This window comes from Mustela putorius, unplaced genomic scaffold (assembly GCF_011764305.1).
Source record: "Mustela putorius furo isolate JIRA1106 unplaced genomic scaffold, ASM1176430v1.1 tig00003869_pilon_pilon_pilon, whole genome shotgun sequence".
Classification (NCBI taxonomy): Eukaryota; Metazoa; Chordata; class Mammalia; order Carnivora; family Mustelidae; genus Mustela; species Mustela putorius.
Genome location: NW_025422021.1, coordinates 855,713 through 871,283, shown reverse-complemented (window position 1 = coordinate 871,283; position 15,571 = coordinate 855,713). Strand labels below are relative to the sequence as shown.

The window sequence follows — 15,571 nt, the reverse complement described above, 5'->3', positions numbered from 1 at the left end:
AAAGAAAAAGAAAAAAGGACTGATCTAAATTTTCATGAATTCATGAAACAGACCAAATAAAACTTACTCTGTTACATAATCTTGCTTCAGTCAATTGTTGATGAAGAATAGATGAGCTATTCTTACCTGTTGCTCAGAAACACCAAAGAATTGAGCCACTGGGGGGAAAAAAAACACAAGCTATCTACAAGGTTTTACCATGGAGAAGGTAAATTTAGCATTATGTGACAAACTGAAGAAATTGTGATCTGAAGACAGTGAAATGGATGATAAAATGACACGTTTTTAAAATGCAAAAATTAGAAAGTATGTAAATTTACCCAGATTATGTAAATAATCTGCAAGGCAAAATTCCAGTGGTATTAACACCTGCTTCTCCTTCTGGTATGTACTTGAGAAAATAAGGGAAATCAAAATAGCAGATTGTTATGCTATATTAATGCTTACTTAGGAGGATAATGAACTAGTATAATACTCCCTAAATTCTTCCTAATGTGGAAAAACCCTAAGGATAAATAATAGGTTCAAGTTATAGACTATACAAGTGAATTTTATTACTTTAAAATATACACAACTAGAAATACTTTCATGACTAATAATGACTTAAAGAAATATATCAGAAAAAAATCTCAAATCAGACTAACCACCTTTCCTCATTGTTCATCTATAAGGTTTGTAAATAAACCTTTATTGTAAATAAACCAAGATTTATTTTCAAAGATTTCAGTCATTGAATAATATTTTCCTTTTATCCTGTTGCAAATTATTCCAGTGGTATCCCTTAAAATGTTAATAGCTATATAGAGCAGGCCCAAAAGATTTCATGTTCAAATGACTTTTAGAAATACTGGATAAAATGAAGTTAGCCAGCTTTCTTCTTTTTTCCCAATAAATCTTGAGAATTTACTTCTCAAGTCTTTTACATTATTGTGACTGGATTTGGTTGTGAGAGGTGGGGATATAATATATAGTGTTTTCCAAACTTATTTCATACAAAATTTTTTCTCAGGCAATCCTACTAAAATAAAAAATGCTGCTCTGTTTATTTAATCTGCAATTCTACTTATCTGATACCTCCCAGCTCCCTTTTGTCTTAATAAGGGTTGAAAATTTGGTAAACTGCACTGCTACCACTTCCGATCACTCTATCACTAAATTTTGATGCATAAAATTTTGATTACATAAGTATTATTGAGCAAACAATGCAATAACTAGAACAAAATGCCTTAGCTTAACAAATAGTAAATCTTGTTTAGTAATTTTGAGGCATTTGTTAAGATCTGAAAAAACAGAAAATAACTAAAGTTATTAAACTGAGCAAAATGTTTCATTTCTGATATAAGCTTTTCCATTTAAAATTGTCTAACCAGAGTATGTTTTCTGTCCTGGCCTGAAATTATGCCATTTAAAAAAACTCATCTGCATTAGAATGTAGGTGTCACTTACCAGTCTAACAACAGTCCCCTTATAATAGAATTGATGTTTGCCTTCTGCAATATAACAATTCCAGCAGCTATTCTGAGCATCTACTTCCATGTGATTCCATGTGATGCTCACATCAGTTTAGGAAGGTTGTTATCACGATTGCTATTTCACAGATGAGGAATGTGATGGCCAGAGATAATAGCTGTCTTGTCTTAGGCCATAAAACTAGAAAGACACAGAGACAGATTTCAAACTTCAGTCTGACACCAAACACCTAATGTTTCCACTACAACTTGCTGAATGAAATTATCCACATTTTATATAAATTTGTCTATTCCTCTACCTTGTAAGCATAAGTGAATCAGACATTATTCTTTATGCAGAGCTTCTGCAGTGTGGATTTGCAGTAGGTCTAAATACAGTACTTTTGGCGGGGGAAATCCTTGAATAACCAAATAACAAGACTCTTTTCATGTGTGATATGGCATTCATTGCTAAATAAATGAAACACCTTGGGCATTTTTTAAAATTTCAAAGTCGAGAATGCAGTTAAAACCCTTTACGTTCCAAAATAGCTTACTATTTCAAGGATTTCCTTCCCAACTACTTCTGTACCTTCAACATTTTGCATTAAAAATTTCCATGTAGAAGAAAACATACAATTGTGCTATTGGAGATTCAACAATTTCTATATTCTATTCTAATGTTACCTGCTGGCATCCCCCCTACCCCTTTCTTTATTGCTTGACTCTGGTGGTTGGTTTTTAAATTTAAAATATGGTTCACTGTTGCCTTTCTCAAAACTTCTTTGCTGTCTAAAAGTATTTAAACAACAAAGCTAAATAAAAAAATAATAGGCCTTAGAGGGGTACCTAGGCGGCTCAGTTAGAAGTGCCAGACTCTTAATTTCAGTTCAGGTCCTGATCTCAGGGTGGTGAAATGCAGCCCCAACCAGTTCTGTGCTGGTAGCAGAGCCTGCTTAAGAGTCTCACTCTCCATCTGACCCTACCTTAATTCTGGCATGTGCACGTTCTTTCAGTCTAAGACCTTGAAAAAAAAAAATCAGGCCTTAGGAAAACAACATGAAGCAAATACTTTATCCATTTGTCCACTCGGAAGAACATAAAGAACAGAACATGTACCTCAACAGAAGTCATCATTCCTGTGGGATAAGCACTGTACTAGTAGTATAGAGGGTAAAAGAAGAATACAGAATAATGTTCTTTAATCTCTCACAGTTTACAGTGTGGCTGGGAAGTCAAACATACACCCTCAAAGGCCAGTCATATTATTTATTACATAATTCAGTCTCAACATAAGTGACCTAGGCATTCAGTTGTGTATCAGGGGATTGTGGGAGAGATGTGACCAGAAGTGGTGGAAAGATGTGTTCAGGAAAAGTTCTGACTTGGATCTTGAAATTCATGAAAGTACAGGACAGAAAGAACAGCAATAAACTGAGATGCAAGGACAGAGAGACAGCAACAGCACGTGGGGATAATGGAGTTGAAGCTGAGAGCCCCAAATGAAAATGGTGGTATCGGTCAGGGCCCAGAATGAAAATGTGAAGACAGCATATTTTGTTGTGTGTGGTTTTTTACCACCCCTTTCAGAACCTCCTCTCCAGCTACTTCCCTTTCTCTCTTGCTTACCTTTCCTACAGGGGACTAGGTTCTAGCCTATTCTGTAGAGCCATTATTACATGGTTACTGGCATTTTGCTAACAGACTCTTGAAGACTGGAAAGTCTTTTAAGATTCAGAAAAAGAATAAAGTGAAATTTCAAGACAATGAGATGCTAGTAACAGTGTTCTAGCACCCCTTCTAGTTTCACAGTACACACATTACATAGGCCCAGAATATAATGGTGGTGCTGGAAAGTTAGTTTCGATTTTTGATATGGTCTTGTAGATATTGGTAAACCATCGTAAGTCGCTATGTGATATTTGAATAGGATTTTGGTCTTTATACTAAATGAGATTTAAAAGGGGGTGGGGGGGGATGACCAAACGCATTTTTAAGAGAGTTCTGAACTTTAACATCATTTGTTTCTTGAAGCATCTTGTAAACACCAAAATCCAAGCAAATATTTCTACATTTTCCTAGCCATTCCTTGCTCTTGTTTTCCTTCATCTTTATTCAACTTCACTGTGGAATTTCAGATTAAACATTCTCAATTCACTTTCATACGTAACAAAACCACGATAAATAACTTTCTTAAGCATGAAAGTAGCACTTCACGAAGTTTGGTCTTCTCCAGTTTGACATTTTGACAAAGACCAATCACGCGCGTTCATCTTCGCGGCTTGAGTGAAGTCCGCGAGCCCAAGTCGACTCTTGTTTTGAAGCGGCGAAGAGCGGCGCTTGGCCTTCCCTCAGGTTTTCTGCGAGAGAAGTTGACAGGAAACAAAGATCGCTAACAAACAAACAAGCAAACAAATCTCGCCCACTCCGCAGGCCAAGGCGAGAGGGACCCGGCGCCCCACTCCGCGCGCGCCGCGCCACGCTCCGCCCCGCGCGCCCCCGGCCGGAAGGGGGCGTGGGACGCCGCCGAAGGAGGGGCGCGCAGACGCGCCGCAGCCGACCCGGCCCCTGGCTTGTCGGGAGGAGGCGGGAGGCGGGGGCCTTGGGGGCGGGGAGCGGGACCCGGGCGGGCCGGCCGGCGCTCGTTCTCAGCCGCGCTCGCTCGGGCCACTCGCGCTCCCGCGCCGCGCCGGGCCGGCTACATGTGAAGCGCCGGCCCTCTGCCCCCTCCCTCCCTTTCCTTCCCTCCCTCCCTCCCGTCCCCTCCTCCTCCTTCTCCTCCTCCTCCTCCTTCTCCTCCTCCTCCGCCCCCTCCCGCGCCCGCTACCGCTTCCCGGGGCCCCCAGCCCGGCTGGGCGCTGACAGCAGGGGCGGGGGGTCCCCGCCGCCGCCGTGTCTCACTCAGGCTCCGGCAGCGGAGCCCCCGGTGCGGCCATGGACCGGCCTCTGGTGGCGTCGGCGGAGGCGGAGGAGGAACTGGAGTGGCAAGTGGCGAGTCGCAGGAGGAAGGCCTGGGCCAAGTGCCGCGGTTCCTGGCAGGCGTCGGAAACGGAGGACCTGTCCACAGAAGCGACGACGCAGGACGAGGACGAGGACGACGAGGAGGACCTCCCGGGCGCGAAGCTGCCGGCGGCGGCGGGAAGAGGTCTGTGCACCCGGCCGAGCCCCGGCGGGCGGAGGACTCCGGGAGGTGCAGGCTGGCGGGCGGGGGAAAGTCTCGTGCGCCCTGGGCGACTGCTGTGAGTTCTGGAAGATCCTCCAGAGCTTGATAAGCCGGGGGAGAGGGGACACATTGGACCTTTAAATGCGTGCGCTTGGCGGGACGTCTCCAGAGTCAATACAGACACCCCGGTGCCATCTCGTTTCCCTTCAGATGGACACTAAGACATGTTGCTGAGGCTGCATTTAACCCCAGTAGATTTTCCTACATGGGTTTGTCCAGGTTGACCCCGCGGTGGGAGTACCCCTGGCGTTGGTAACGAGCTGTCCCCTCACTCTGCCCCGCAGGAAACGTGCCCAACGAGAAGATTGCGATATGGCTCAAGGACTGCCGGTGAGTGTTCGCTTTCGCGGCTCGCGTCCCAGAGGGAGATCCGCGGAGATGGCACTCCCCAGCGGAGTCACTAGGGCCGCAGCGGCTGTGGGTCCCGTGGCCGTTGCGAGCTATAGGCCGGAAAGTGAGCTGGCGGATAGTTTCCTCCTCCAAAAGATTAGAAATGGAGTGCTGTGACCGCTGATTATTTGGTGACAGTGTTGACTTTACAGTTGTTAGGACTTCAGCCCCTGTGCATGATGTTAGCATCAGAGATCAGAGACCTGAAACAAATAATCATGCAGTGTTCTTATTCTTGCCTTGTTTTTATTCGAAAGGATTTTCACATTTCACACAGTATTTTATTTTGCCTTTGTTTTGACATCTGTTTATCTGTCATGGAATTATTTCCCTTTCAAATGTGTTTTAGATGAATTTAATTTACTTAACAACACGAACTGGGCTTTGATTTTACTTTTGCGCCTTAATTCTATTTGGACAGCTATAAAACCAGCTAGCTTTGTTCTTGAAGTTTACTCCTTGGATGTGTATTTGTTAAATGGCACTGGAATGCACGAGGGGAAATAGAGCTTTGAAGGCATTCAAATGGCATAAATCTAACTACATGCTTTGGCAACTGGTACAAATTTTTGACAAAATACAAGAGGAGATGAATTATATTGCAAGTAAATCTTACTACAGTAAAAAAGAGCTTGTTTTATATTTTAATTTTTTTTCCAGTTTCTTATTTGTAAAATCTCATATGAAGAATGTTACTTTTTAATTCAGTTAAGGTGTTTGTTTCTGCATATATTTGCCATTTTATTTTGGGCTTTTCTTAATCTTTTGTTCAGGTACCTACAGAGCTAGGGAAATGTATTTTGGAGGAAAGAGAAGTGATTTTTATATATGCCAACTTATTTTTCTTCCCTAAACACAGATAAAATATTGGCCACTACTCTATTGATGTCCTGTTTTGATGAGTTACCTGGATTTTTGAGTAATTTTATGAATTAAAAAGCACTTTTCAGTACAAAACTCCTTAACCTTTATTGGGGGTGTCTTAGACCCTTCGAGATATGAAGAAGTATATGGACCTTTTCTCTAAAGATGAATCAAAAATAATGTTTAACAGCAAGAGATAAATCACATTGTGTTTATTTTTTGATGTATAGGAATTAAGATTATATGCGATCATATCAAGTGAACAATACATTTATCTTGTAAGATAAATGCAGGAGGTAAATATTATTCATCAGACAAACCATCTCTGAAAATTCCAAAAGTTCTATTGCTAATTTTATGTAGGCAGATTCTGTCATTTGCTGCTCCTTCCCTCATAGGTTTCCTGTGTAGATTTCCTTCTTATTCCTTACAGTTGAGCCTATTTTGTACAAAAGGGGCATTCATTTGTACCTGGGAAAGCTAGAATAAATTGTCTTGTAATGTTAGCTATATTATCACAGATTGGACTACTAGGATATATCCAACTCTAGTTTTTTTTTTTTTTTTCTGTAAGTTTAAGATCCTTTTCAGAGTTAGGCAACTACCTACTTTATACATTATAAGTGATCTAAAGCTACCTTTTCCCCCTTGATACATTCTTACTTTTTTTTTTCTTATTGTCCATGTCCTGAATAAAGATACCATTTGTCATTCTTTAAAGGGGGATCTTTATTTTGATAATCATTTTTTTGACTAAGTGGAAATAAATTTCTTGGAAGAAAGGATAGTTTTTCAGAGAATTTGGAAGAGAGCAGTTTTAAGAGTGAGAAACTTGTTTCGGAAGGAGAATGGCAGTTATATTCTCTTTATTTGCCATTTTCTCTTACTGCACCCACCCGTAGAGAAATCTGCAGAAGGAGTAATATAGTGTTTTGTCCTAAGGAACTGGCCCAGGCAAGAAGAAGGACTTTATAAAGGCATAAATTCCAGTTTTATTAAAATATATGAAAAAACTTGGCTCAAAATTTTTAATTGTCTTTATTGTAACTGTGTTTCTTTTACATTTCAAAAGCACTAATTTTCAAAGAACTGCCACTGCTTACAGAAAGTTTTAACATTAAAATTGTCATTTCAGTAATATTTTTTGAGACTGATATTTTTATGGTCCCATACCTGATTGTGAATTTTTAACAGGTATAAACTGTTACTGATGAAAGCTTCAAATCACAAAACAGAACTTTCAAAATAAAACAAGTTTCTTAATATAATTTAGTTTTGGGAAAGAAATGAAAAACATTTTCATTTTCACATTAAAAAAAGATTTCTAAGTTATCTGTGTTTGAACAGAAAGAATGTGAAAGAATTTTAGCAATGGCTGCTTCTAAGGTTGATTCTCAAGCCGACTTTTTAGTTTTTAGAGTTAAATGAATTTATGTATATTTCATAGTTTAAAAACAGAAAAAAAAAATCTTAAACTTCTTCATTTAGACCAAAAAAGATAGTTGGAGTAAGGGATGCACTGAGCAATGTTCTAAAATGCTGGTGATAGGTTTAACCGATGATGTTTTAAAAAAAAATGTTGAGCCTTATCTCTAACTAGACTCTGACTTTTAAATTTTATGAAAGTAAAGATTTGTTTTCTTTTAATTCTGTTTCTTGTTTCTAGGGAAAGGATTGAAGGGAGCAGACATTTTCTTAATGCCTGCTGACATTCTTTTTTTCTGTTTTTGTAAAGAAAATGCTAATTCGTATCATTTGTAATTATAGTTCTTGCTCTTAACTGTTGGCAGATCAAATTTGTGATTAAATCATTCCTGGTGAACTGACTTGAGGATAGGTGTTTGCTTAGTTAGTAGGATATTACTTATGTAATACACTTGCATTCCTTTTGTGTTTGGGGAGGAGAGTTAAACTGTGATTAGAAGCTTGCTTGGCTATGATCCTTTAAGTGTAAAATTGTGCAGTGACAACTCTCCAGATAGCTTTTTAAGACTAAGGTTTATATGTTTATGTGGTTTCAGTACCCCTTTGGGAGCCTCACTGGATGAGCAAAGCAGTAATACGCTCAAGGGTAAGAGAAAGTTGCCTTTCTAAATATGCTCTTTATGAGAGCCCTACTTTATTTGAGTGAATGTATACATATATAAATTATAAAAGTAATGTTCACTTTATAACTATGCCATTCTGAGAGAAAAGCCAAAAGAAAGAAACTTTGTTGTAAACCATAAACAGTGGATAGTTTAAACAAATTATTGAATTTCCACAGTGGTGAAACTCATATTTTTGTCTAGTTAGATACTATGAAGACTGGTGAAATGTAGAAATATGGTATGGAAATATAAGAAAAATAGTAAGTGAACTGGGTCAGCTTTAGTGCAGCATTTCTTTGCTTACATTAACTGAAATTGCCACACCTGAAATTTTACCACCTGTGCAAGACAGAATTCTAAAGTTCAAAGTACAACAAGAATGTGCAGGTAGCAGCAAGGCATGTAAAAAACATTTATAGTATTAGAAAAGTCTAGCTTGAGTTCCTGACTGTTAAGGGAGGTAAAAGAAATGATTGCTCCAGGATCTGATTTTCCATGAAACTCTTGGATAAGATGTTAGCTAAATGAATATCTTCAAAGACATAGTAAGTATAAAATAGCCTATATGGGGGCTTTTAACAACTTTACGTGGCTGCAAATCATGGTTTGTTTGCGATAGAGTAAAACTTATACTTGATTTTTGAAATGATATAATAAGAATGATGAGTACAGTCAGGTTTGAAATACTTTATTGTATCTTATTTTTTTGCTTGGTCAATTTGCTTTAGCTAAAACTATGATTTCATGTGGGGATCTAGAAGAACAGAACACCAGGATGAGTCTTCTAATGTTTCTTTCAGGTGTACTTGTGAGAAATGGAGGCAGTTTTGAAGATGATTTATCTTTGGGAGCTGAAGGTACATTTGTTTGGAAGTACTGTATTTTCATACAGGTTTAAAATTAAACAAAAACACAAAAAAACCAAAAAGCCAAAAAAAAACAAGTGCTTTCAGGTGTACAGTTCTCAGAGCCAAAGTTAAAGGTCTTGAAAATGGCTCAGACACATTTTACAGAGTCTTTATATGTTAATAGTCTAGTTAGAGCTTGTAGGATGCTTGTAGAAATGGCCCTGAAAACCACTGTGAAGTGTTCTTGTCTTCCTTGGACTTAATTGGTTAAAGGAACTGTTTGGGGGCAAACAATGGTCATAGAACTGAGGGAAGAACTGCCCTACCAGAAGGAAGGAAACTTAAATATTTATACATGAGAAGACTAAATTGAAGCTTATTTTTAGTATGAGGTAGCCTTATGTCAGACTTACAGCTGTGGCCTGTCTTTCTCTTTGTATTCAAGTGTTTCCTATCTTTTCCCCTTTCTCTTTTTCCAGATTTTTAGAGCACTAAAGGACAAAAACAAAATAGAGTTATTAGAATTTAATTAGAAATCATTATGCTGATGTCTATTTCAGACTGCATTAATATTTTAAAAGTGCATTGTGCCATGTTTAAATTTTCACTGATGTTATTATTTAGTCCAGTAGATTCATAGTAAAGTTTTCCACAATGTAGAATTAAACATTTTTATTATTTTGTTATTTTACTGGTATTGGAAGATTATTGGTACCTGTGTAGCTGGGTTATGAATGTGTGCTTTTTATAAAAAAGAATTGAGGATTTTATTAAATCTTTTTAAATTAAATAATTAAAATAAAAATGTTATTAAATCTTTTCAAATTATAAAAGACTTAAAATGTAAATCTCTTAAATTATAATGATGAATAGTAAATTTATCCATTGAATGTAATATCCTTGATCTTTTGCTGTTTGGAATCAGTCTGTATGGTAGATTACTTATTTAGAAACTTCTAATCTTCAGCTCTAGAATATGTGAATATATTAGGTTTTATTATTTCAGTTAATGTGCTTTCAAGGAATAAACTCTGTAAAGAGGTTAAACTTACTGCTTACTAATTAGTACAGTGAGCATATTGTCAGCCCCTTATTAAAATGCATTTCAGTGTTACTGTAAATAGCACTTTTCACATCTGACTTAATTTCACAGTATGGAATTTTTTTAGACTTTATTTTTTTTTTAAATAGGTTTAAATTCACAAAATTGAGCTGGAGGTATAGAGATTTCTCCTGTACTTCCTGCCTAAATATATGCATGGCCTTCCCCATTATCAGCTTCTCCCACCAGAGTGGTACATTTGTTACAATTGATGAACCTGTAATGAGGCATCATCATTACCTGAAGTCCATAGTTTTCACTGGGATTCACTCTTGGTCATGTATGTTCTGTGGTTTAGACAAATGTATAATGACATGTTATCTATTATTATATCATGTGTGTATTTTCACTGCCCTAGGAATTATTTCTGTTCTGCCTGTTTATCCATATTGATTGAGTTTATTGGACACCAAAACCTAAAAGGAAGTTCCAGAGAAGAATGGAAATATTATGTTGTAATACTGAAAATTATATCAAGACTATTTTCATTCTTTCAGTAAATATTTATTGAATGCGATATGTTAGGCACCTTCCTGAGTGAATGTACAAAGAAATATAAAAAATTACCATGGCTTTGCAGATCAGGAGTAAAAAAAAAGAAATCTGGCATACTGAAATAAATACGTTTGTAATTATTCCCATTCTTTGTATTTGTCTATAAAAGTTAAATGCAGGCAATTTAACTCACTTTAAATTAACATTAACAATACTTATCTGTTTAAGTCTAGGATAAAACTAAAAAGTAACTTCTTAAGAAAACTTATTTTGAAATGAATATAAATTTTCAAAGTAGATACATAAAAAATCGGTTGTAACTGGGATGAATTTTTAGCCTTTTAAAGAGCAGTGGATGGGGTAGCTGGGTGGCTCAGTCGTTAAACCGCTGCCTTTGGCTCAGGTCATGTTCCACTCCCACATCGGGCTCCTTGCTCGGCGGGAAACCTGCTTCTCCCTCTCCCACTCCCCCTGCTTGTGTTCCCTCTCTCTCTGTCTCTCTGTCAAATAAATAAATAAAATATTAAAAAAAAAAAAACCACAGTGGAAATTTATGTATACTGTTGCCACACTTAAATAATGCTAAATCATGTTTTTGCTCTTAAAGTCTTCTTTAATAACAGCTTTTAAATATATTAATTAGAACCACATTTACTGCAGATGCTATGTATCTTATTTATTTCAAACTATTAAAGAAATTTAATTGGTTATCTATATGTCTTTTATTTTAAACATTTAGTTAAGGTAGTTGTTTTACACAGTGCTAACAAATTAAAACAATTTCCTGAAGTTTCTGGTTCTGTTTGTGTTGATCTGTGTGAGACTTTTAATGATTCAGATTTAATGAACCAAGACAAGAGTTTGGGATGGTAGGCATTTAACTGTAATATTTGGCTAATCTTCTTTCTTGTTGACTATATCACAGTTACTGTCCTACTAACAATTCTGGTCTGCATCTGTTCTTTTACCTGTAGCCAACCACCTCCATGAAACGGATACTCAAATTGAAAACTGGTACGTAGCTGTGCTGTTTGTTCTCTTTTCAAAAATGAAGAACATTTATGAAAATAAGGTTTTATATAGTCTAATTTTGTTTATAGCAATAATATCTTGGCCAAAGAGAGAAGACTACAGTTTCATCAGAAAGGAAGAAGTATGAATTCCACTGGATCTGGGAAAAGTAGTGGGACAGTTTCAAGGTAACTTATTCTGAAATTATACTAGTTATATTGTGTTATAGATGACCTATTCTTACCACTTTTTTAGTTTGCATCCGGCTTGATAGTATGAAATCAAAAAGAATCCAAAATGTTGCATTCATTGCTTTTTTTTTTTTTTTAAGTTAAGATTAAAGAAAAAGCAGCAAATGCTGCTGGAATTCTTGTTATAATGAATATTTTGAGCCTTATCAACAACTTGAAAGAGGAAGTCCATAGTGGAATAACTTCTTCCAAAATTCTCCATTTTTTTTAGGGTCTTGAGTCACTCGAACATAAAAAAATCAAACCTTTCTAATATAAAGTTTGATATTTAAGCATAGACTTATCTTCAACATATTAAATCAAAGTTCTTCAAAATATATATTAAAATAGGCAAGTACAAGGGCCTGTGGGACCAGTTTAAATTGTCACGCAGATTATTGTATTGGAATCTGAGCATTTTCTCTGAAACAAATTGAAATTTTCTTCAGTTCAAGTTTCATCTCTAACATTTTCCTCAGTAAATCTCCTAAGGGTGGATCATCACTGCTATGAGGAAGAGATAAGAAATGTTTAATTCTCTATAGAATCAGAGCAAGAACTTACCTTTTGAATAACCCATTCTCTCCATACCTTCCTTACTCCTCCTACTTCCTGAGTGAAAGTGGTTAGAGAAAATTTGAATGTAGGCCCCTCCCTCCCTTTCTGAGTTCAGCTTGTTACCTATATTGCATCTTCAGTGACAGCCAAAGATAGCAGAAAAGCTCAAATTCTGCAGAATGTTCTTTGCTACCACCTTCCCAGTGTGTTTTCCCTTTTCATTTCTTTTGTCTGTTTATTCCTTATTCTCTCTCAGCTGTCCTCTAATTGTTTTAGCTGCTTTACTGGGACTCTTTTAAAATGACAAAAAAAATAAGGTGAGGAATCATTTTGGGAGTCTTGCTGAGTATCTGATCAGGAACTAGCTCTTTTTCCCAGTCCTAACAGTTTGAAAGAATGGACTCTTTTTAAGAGTTATATCACATTTAGTACACAGTATACAAAGATGCTGAAATAAATATTGGCGTAAAGACCAGAAGCTCTTTTTTATAATGTGATGTGGACTATAAACTTATTTTATATCTTGATGTTTCTTTTCTTTTCTTTCTTTCTTTTTTTTTTTTTTTTTGTAGTGTTTCAGAATTGTTGGAACTTTATGAGGAAGATCCTGAAGAAATTCTTTATAATCTTGGATTTGGACGAGATGAACCAGATATTGCTTCTAAAATTCCTTCCAGATTTTTTAATTCATCATCATTTGCCAGAGGGATAGATATTAAAGTATTTTTGAGTGCTCAAATGCAACGGATGGAAGTAGAAAACCCAAATTATGCTTTAACAAGTAAGGTTTTTAAATATTAGCATACAGAGTGAGATGGTCTTATTTTTTAAAACCTTATTAGTTTTTAGGAATAACACTGGAAATTTAAATATTGAAATTAATACAATAGCTATTTTACTTATTCTGAATTTTTAGTTTTTCTGTTTATAGAAGTTAACTTTCTCCTCTTCTCGTTCTTAAGTGTTACTATAACTGACAGTAGAACCTTGTACTTATCTTAAACTTACCTCCAGATTGCTGATGTTCAAAAAGGGAAGAAGTAGGGGAGAGTCTTGTTACTATTAAATAAAGTCAGTGAAATTTAGGTGCTTTTCTATATATCTAAAATAACATGTCTAATTTGCCAATTTTTATTTATATTAATCTTATTTTTCTCTGTTGCATAGAAGTTCCAAAAAACGGGATCCTAGGTGGTCCTTGGAACAGCTTTAAGAGGTTTATAAATCCATTACTACCTACCCCCTTCCCAACAATTAGGTATAAAATGCACACTTATGTACATTTTCTTGAAAGAACATTTGGAAGAGTCTTAATGGATTCAAAGACATAAAAATAGAATCATAGCTGTTGATCAATAGCTGGTCCTTTCTGTTTTATTCAGAGTTGTCATACTTTGTTTTTCTTTCTGGTTTTAAGTCATAAAACATAAATTCTTAAATAAATTCTTAAAACATAAATTCTAGTGCTTACAGTGAAAAATCTTCCTCCCTCTCCCAGTAAATGTAGAGAACTTTTAAAAATGTTAGATAAGGAAAAAAGTTCTGGTTTTATAACCAGATCTTTGTGGTCTAAGTTCAATTATTGGCATTCTGGAAAGTAGTAATATGTATACATATACATATTAGTAATGTATACATATATAAACAGATAAATATATATATATAATTAATGTTGTTTCCTTTTTGTAGGTCGTTTTCGTCAAATTGAAGTGCTTACTACTGTGGCCAATGCCTTTTCTTCTTTATATTCTCAAGTCTCTGGGACTCCCCTCCAGAGAATTGGGAGTATGTCTTCAGTGACTTCTAACAAGGAGACAGACTCACCTCCACCTTTAACCCGAAGTAACACTGCAAATCGTTTAATGAAAACACTATCAAAACTAAATTTATGTGTTGATAAAACAGAAAAAGGAGAAGGTAGTAGTCCTTCCCCAACAATCGAAAAAGGAAAGATCCCGAATGTTTCAGTGATGGAAGAAAGTGGCAATAAAAATGATCAAAAGTCTCAAAAAGTTGTAAAGAAGAAAGACTCATCTTCTATGTTGGCTACAGTTACAGAAGAAGTATCAGGTAGTTCAGCAGCTGTTATGGAGAATGCTGATGTTGATAGACTTTGTGATGAAGCAAATAGGAATTTTAACCAAAAAACTGAAGGTGAACTAAGTGAAGAAATTCAAAGTCATGCGAATAAACTGGGTGAGGAATCTGGTATTGTAGAATCTGACTTAGGTAACAATTTCAACATGTCCAGGCACAGTGAGCCAGAAAATGGCAACGAGGTGAAAAGCGCCCATGTGTCCACACCTGAGAAGGAGCCATGTGCACCTCTTACGATCCCATCCATAAGAAATATAATGGCACAGCAAAAGGACTCCTTTGAAATGGAAGAGGTAGGTAAATATTACTGAGGCCTGTTTCAAATAATGAGTTAGGAAAAAAAAATGCCAAAAATATGTTTATAAAACAAAGATAGTTAGTAGATTTATACGAGAAGAAAATCATCCTAATTTTGACTTCTCAAGTTTTAGTTCTATGTTTCAAGAACCAAGAATTGGTCACAGGATTATGCATTGCCAGGGTAATGTGACAGTTCATCAGCTCCTCTAGGTCCTCTGTTATTCATGACAATACCTGAACTTTAACCCCCTTTCTCCATTTGATGCCATGAGAGAGTATATTTAAATTAAAATCAGTATTGCATAATAGTTAAAAACAGCCTCTAAAATAAAAGAGAAGTTTGAGTTCTTTTTTTGCTACTAAATTTCTATGTGCCTTTAGGCACGCTTTTCTCAAAGTATCTTACTGGAAAGGATAAGTGTGAATAAACCTTTCTTTGAGAAAGATAGGTTTTTGGCATGGGACTAGGAAGAACCCAAAGATGGTATGTTTCTGAACGGGAGGAGAGGGAACCTCAAGGAAGAAGGTTTGAAACACCATTGAATATAATTTCTGCAAGCCTAGAAGACCAATGTTTGGTTATTTTTTTTTTTCCTACCTAGAGATATTACTGCATTTACATAAATTACAGATTGGGCAGGATAGAGATTCATTTGATGAGGTCAACTAAAACTACTTTTGAATGGTCAGAGCTAATACTTAAAATTGGCACTGTATAGTTTGAGACAGGAAACTGAAGTTTATCAAGACCTTTGTTATGGCAGGCACTGTACAAGATCCTTGAAGTACTTCTCTCTTAAGTCTGTGAGATAGGCAGTGCTGGTCTTATATTACACATGAGGAAACTGAGGCACACATATACTGCTGAAGAGTATGGCTGAAAGTTACATAAGGGACAGTATTATTGCAGAATGG

General features: G+C 36.4%; 1 protein-coding gene across 4 annotated transcripts in view; it reads left to right on the top strand.

Annotated features, from left to right (window-relative positions):
- The first annotated feature begins 4,243 nt into the window (after positions 1 to 4,243).
- The window catches only part of ITPRID2 (ITPR interacting domain containing 2), a 37,263-nt gene continuing 25,935 nt past the window's right edge, over positions 4,244 to 15,571 (top strand). For all 4 annotated transcript variants that reach the window (XM_013064808.2, XM_013064807.2, XM_004768945.3 and 1 more), the window contains exons 1-8: positions 4,244 to 4,593; positions 4,956 to 5,001; positions 7,947 to 7,996; positions 8,816 to 8,872; positions 11,435 to 11,474; positions 11,561 to 11,659; positions 12,832 to 13,040; positions 13,949 to 14,649. In XM_013064808.2, the coding sequence (XP_012920262.1) occupies positions 4,383 to 4,593; positions 4,956 to 5,001; positions 7,947 to 7,996; positions 8,816 to 8,872; positions 11,435 to 11,474; positions 11,561 to 11,659; positions 12,832 to 13,040; positions 13,949 to 14,649 (1,413 nt within the window). In that variant the 5' untranslated portion in view covers positions 4,244 to 4,382. The remainder of the gene's footprint in view (positions 4,594 to 4,955; positions 5,002 to 7,946; positions 7,997 to 8,815; positions 8,873 to 11,434; positions 11,475 to 11,560; positions 11,660 to 12,831; positions 13,041 to 13,948; positions 14,650 to 15,571) is intronic.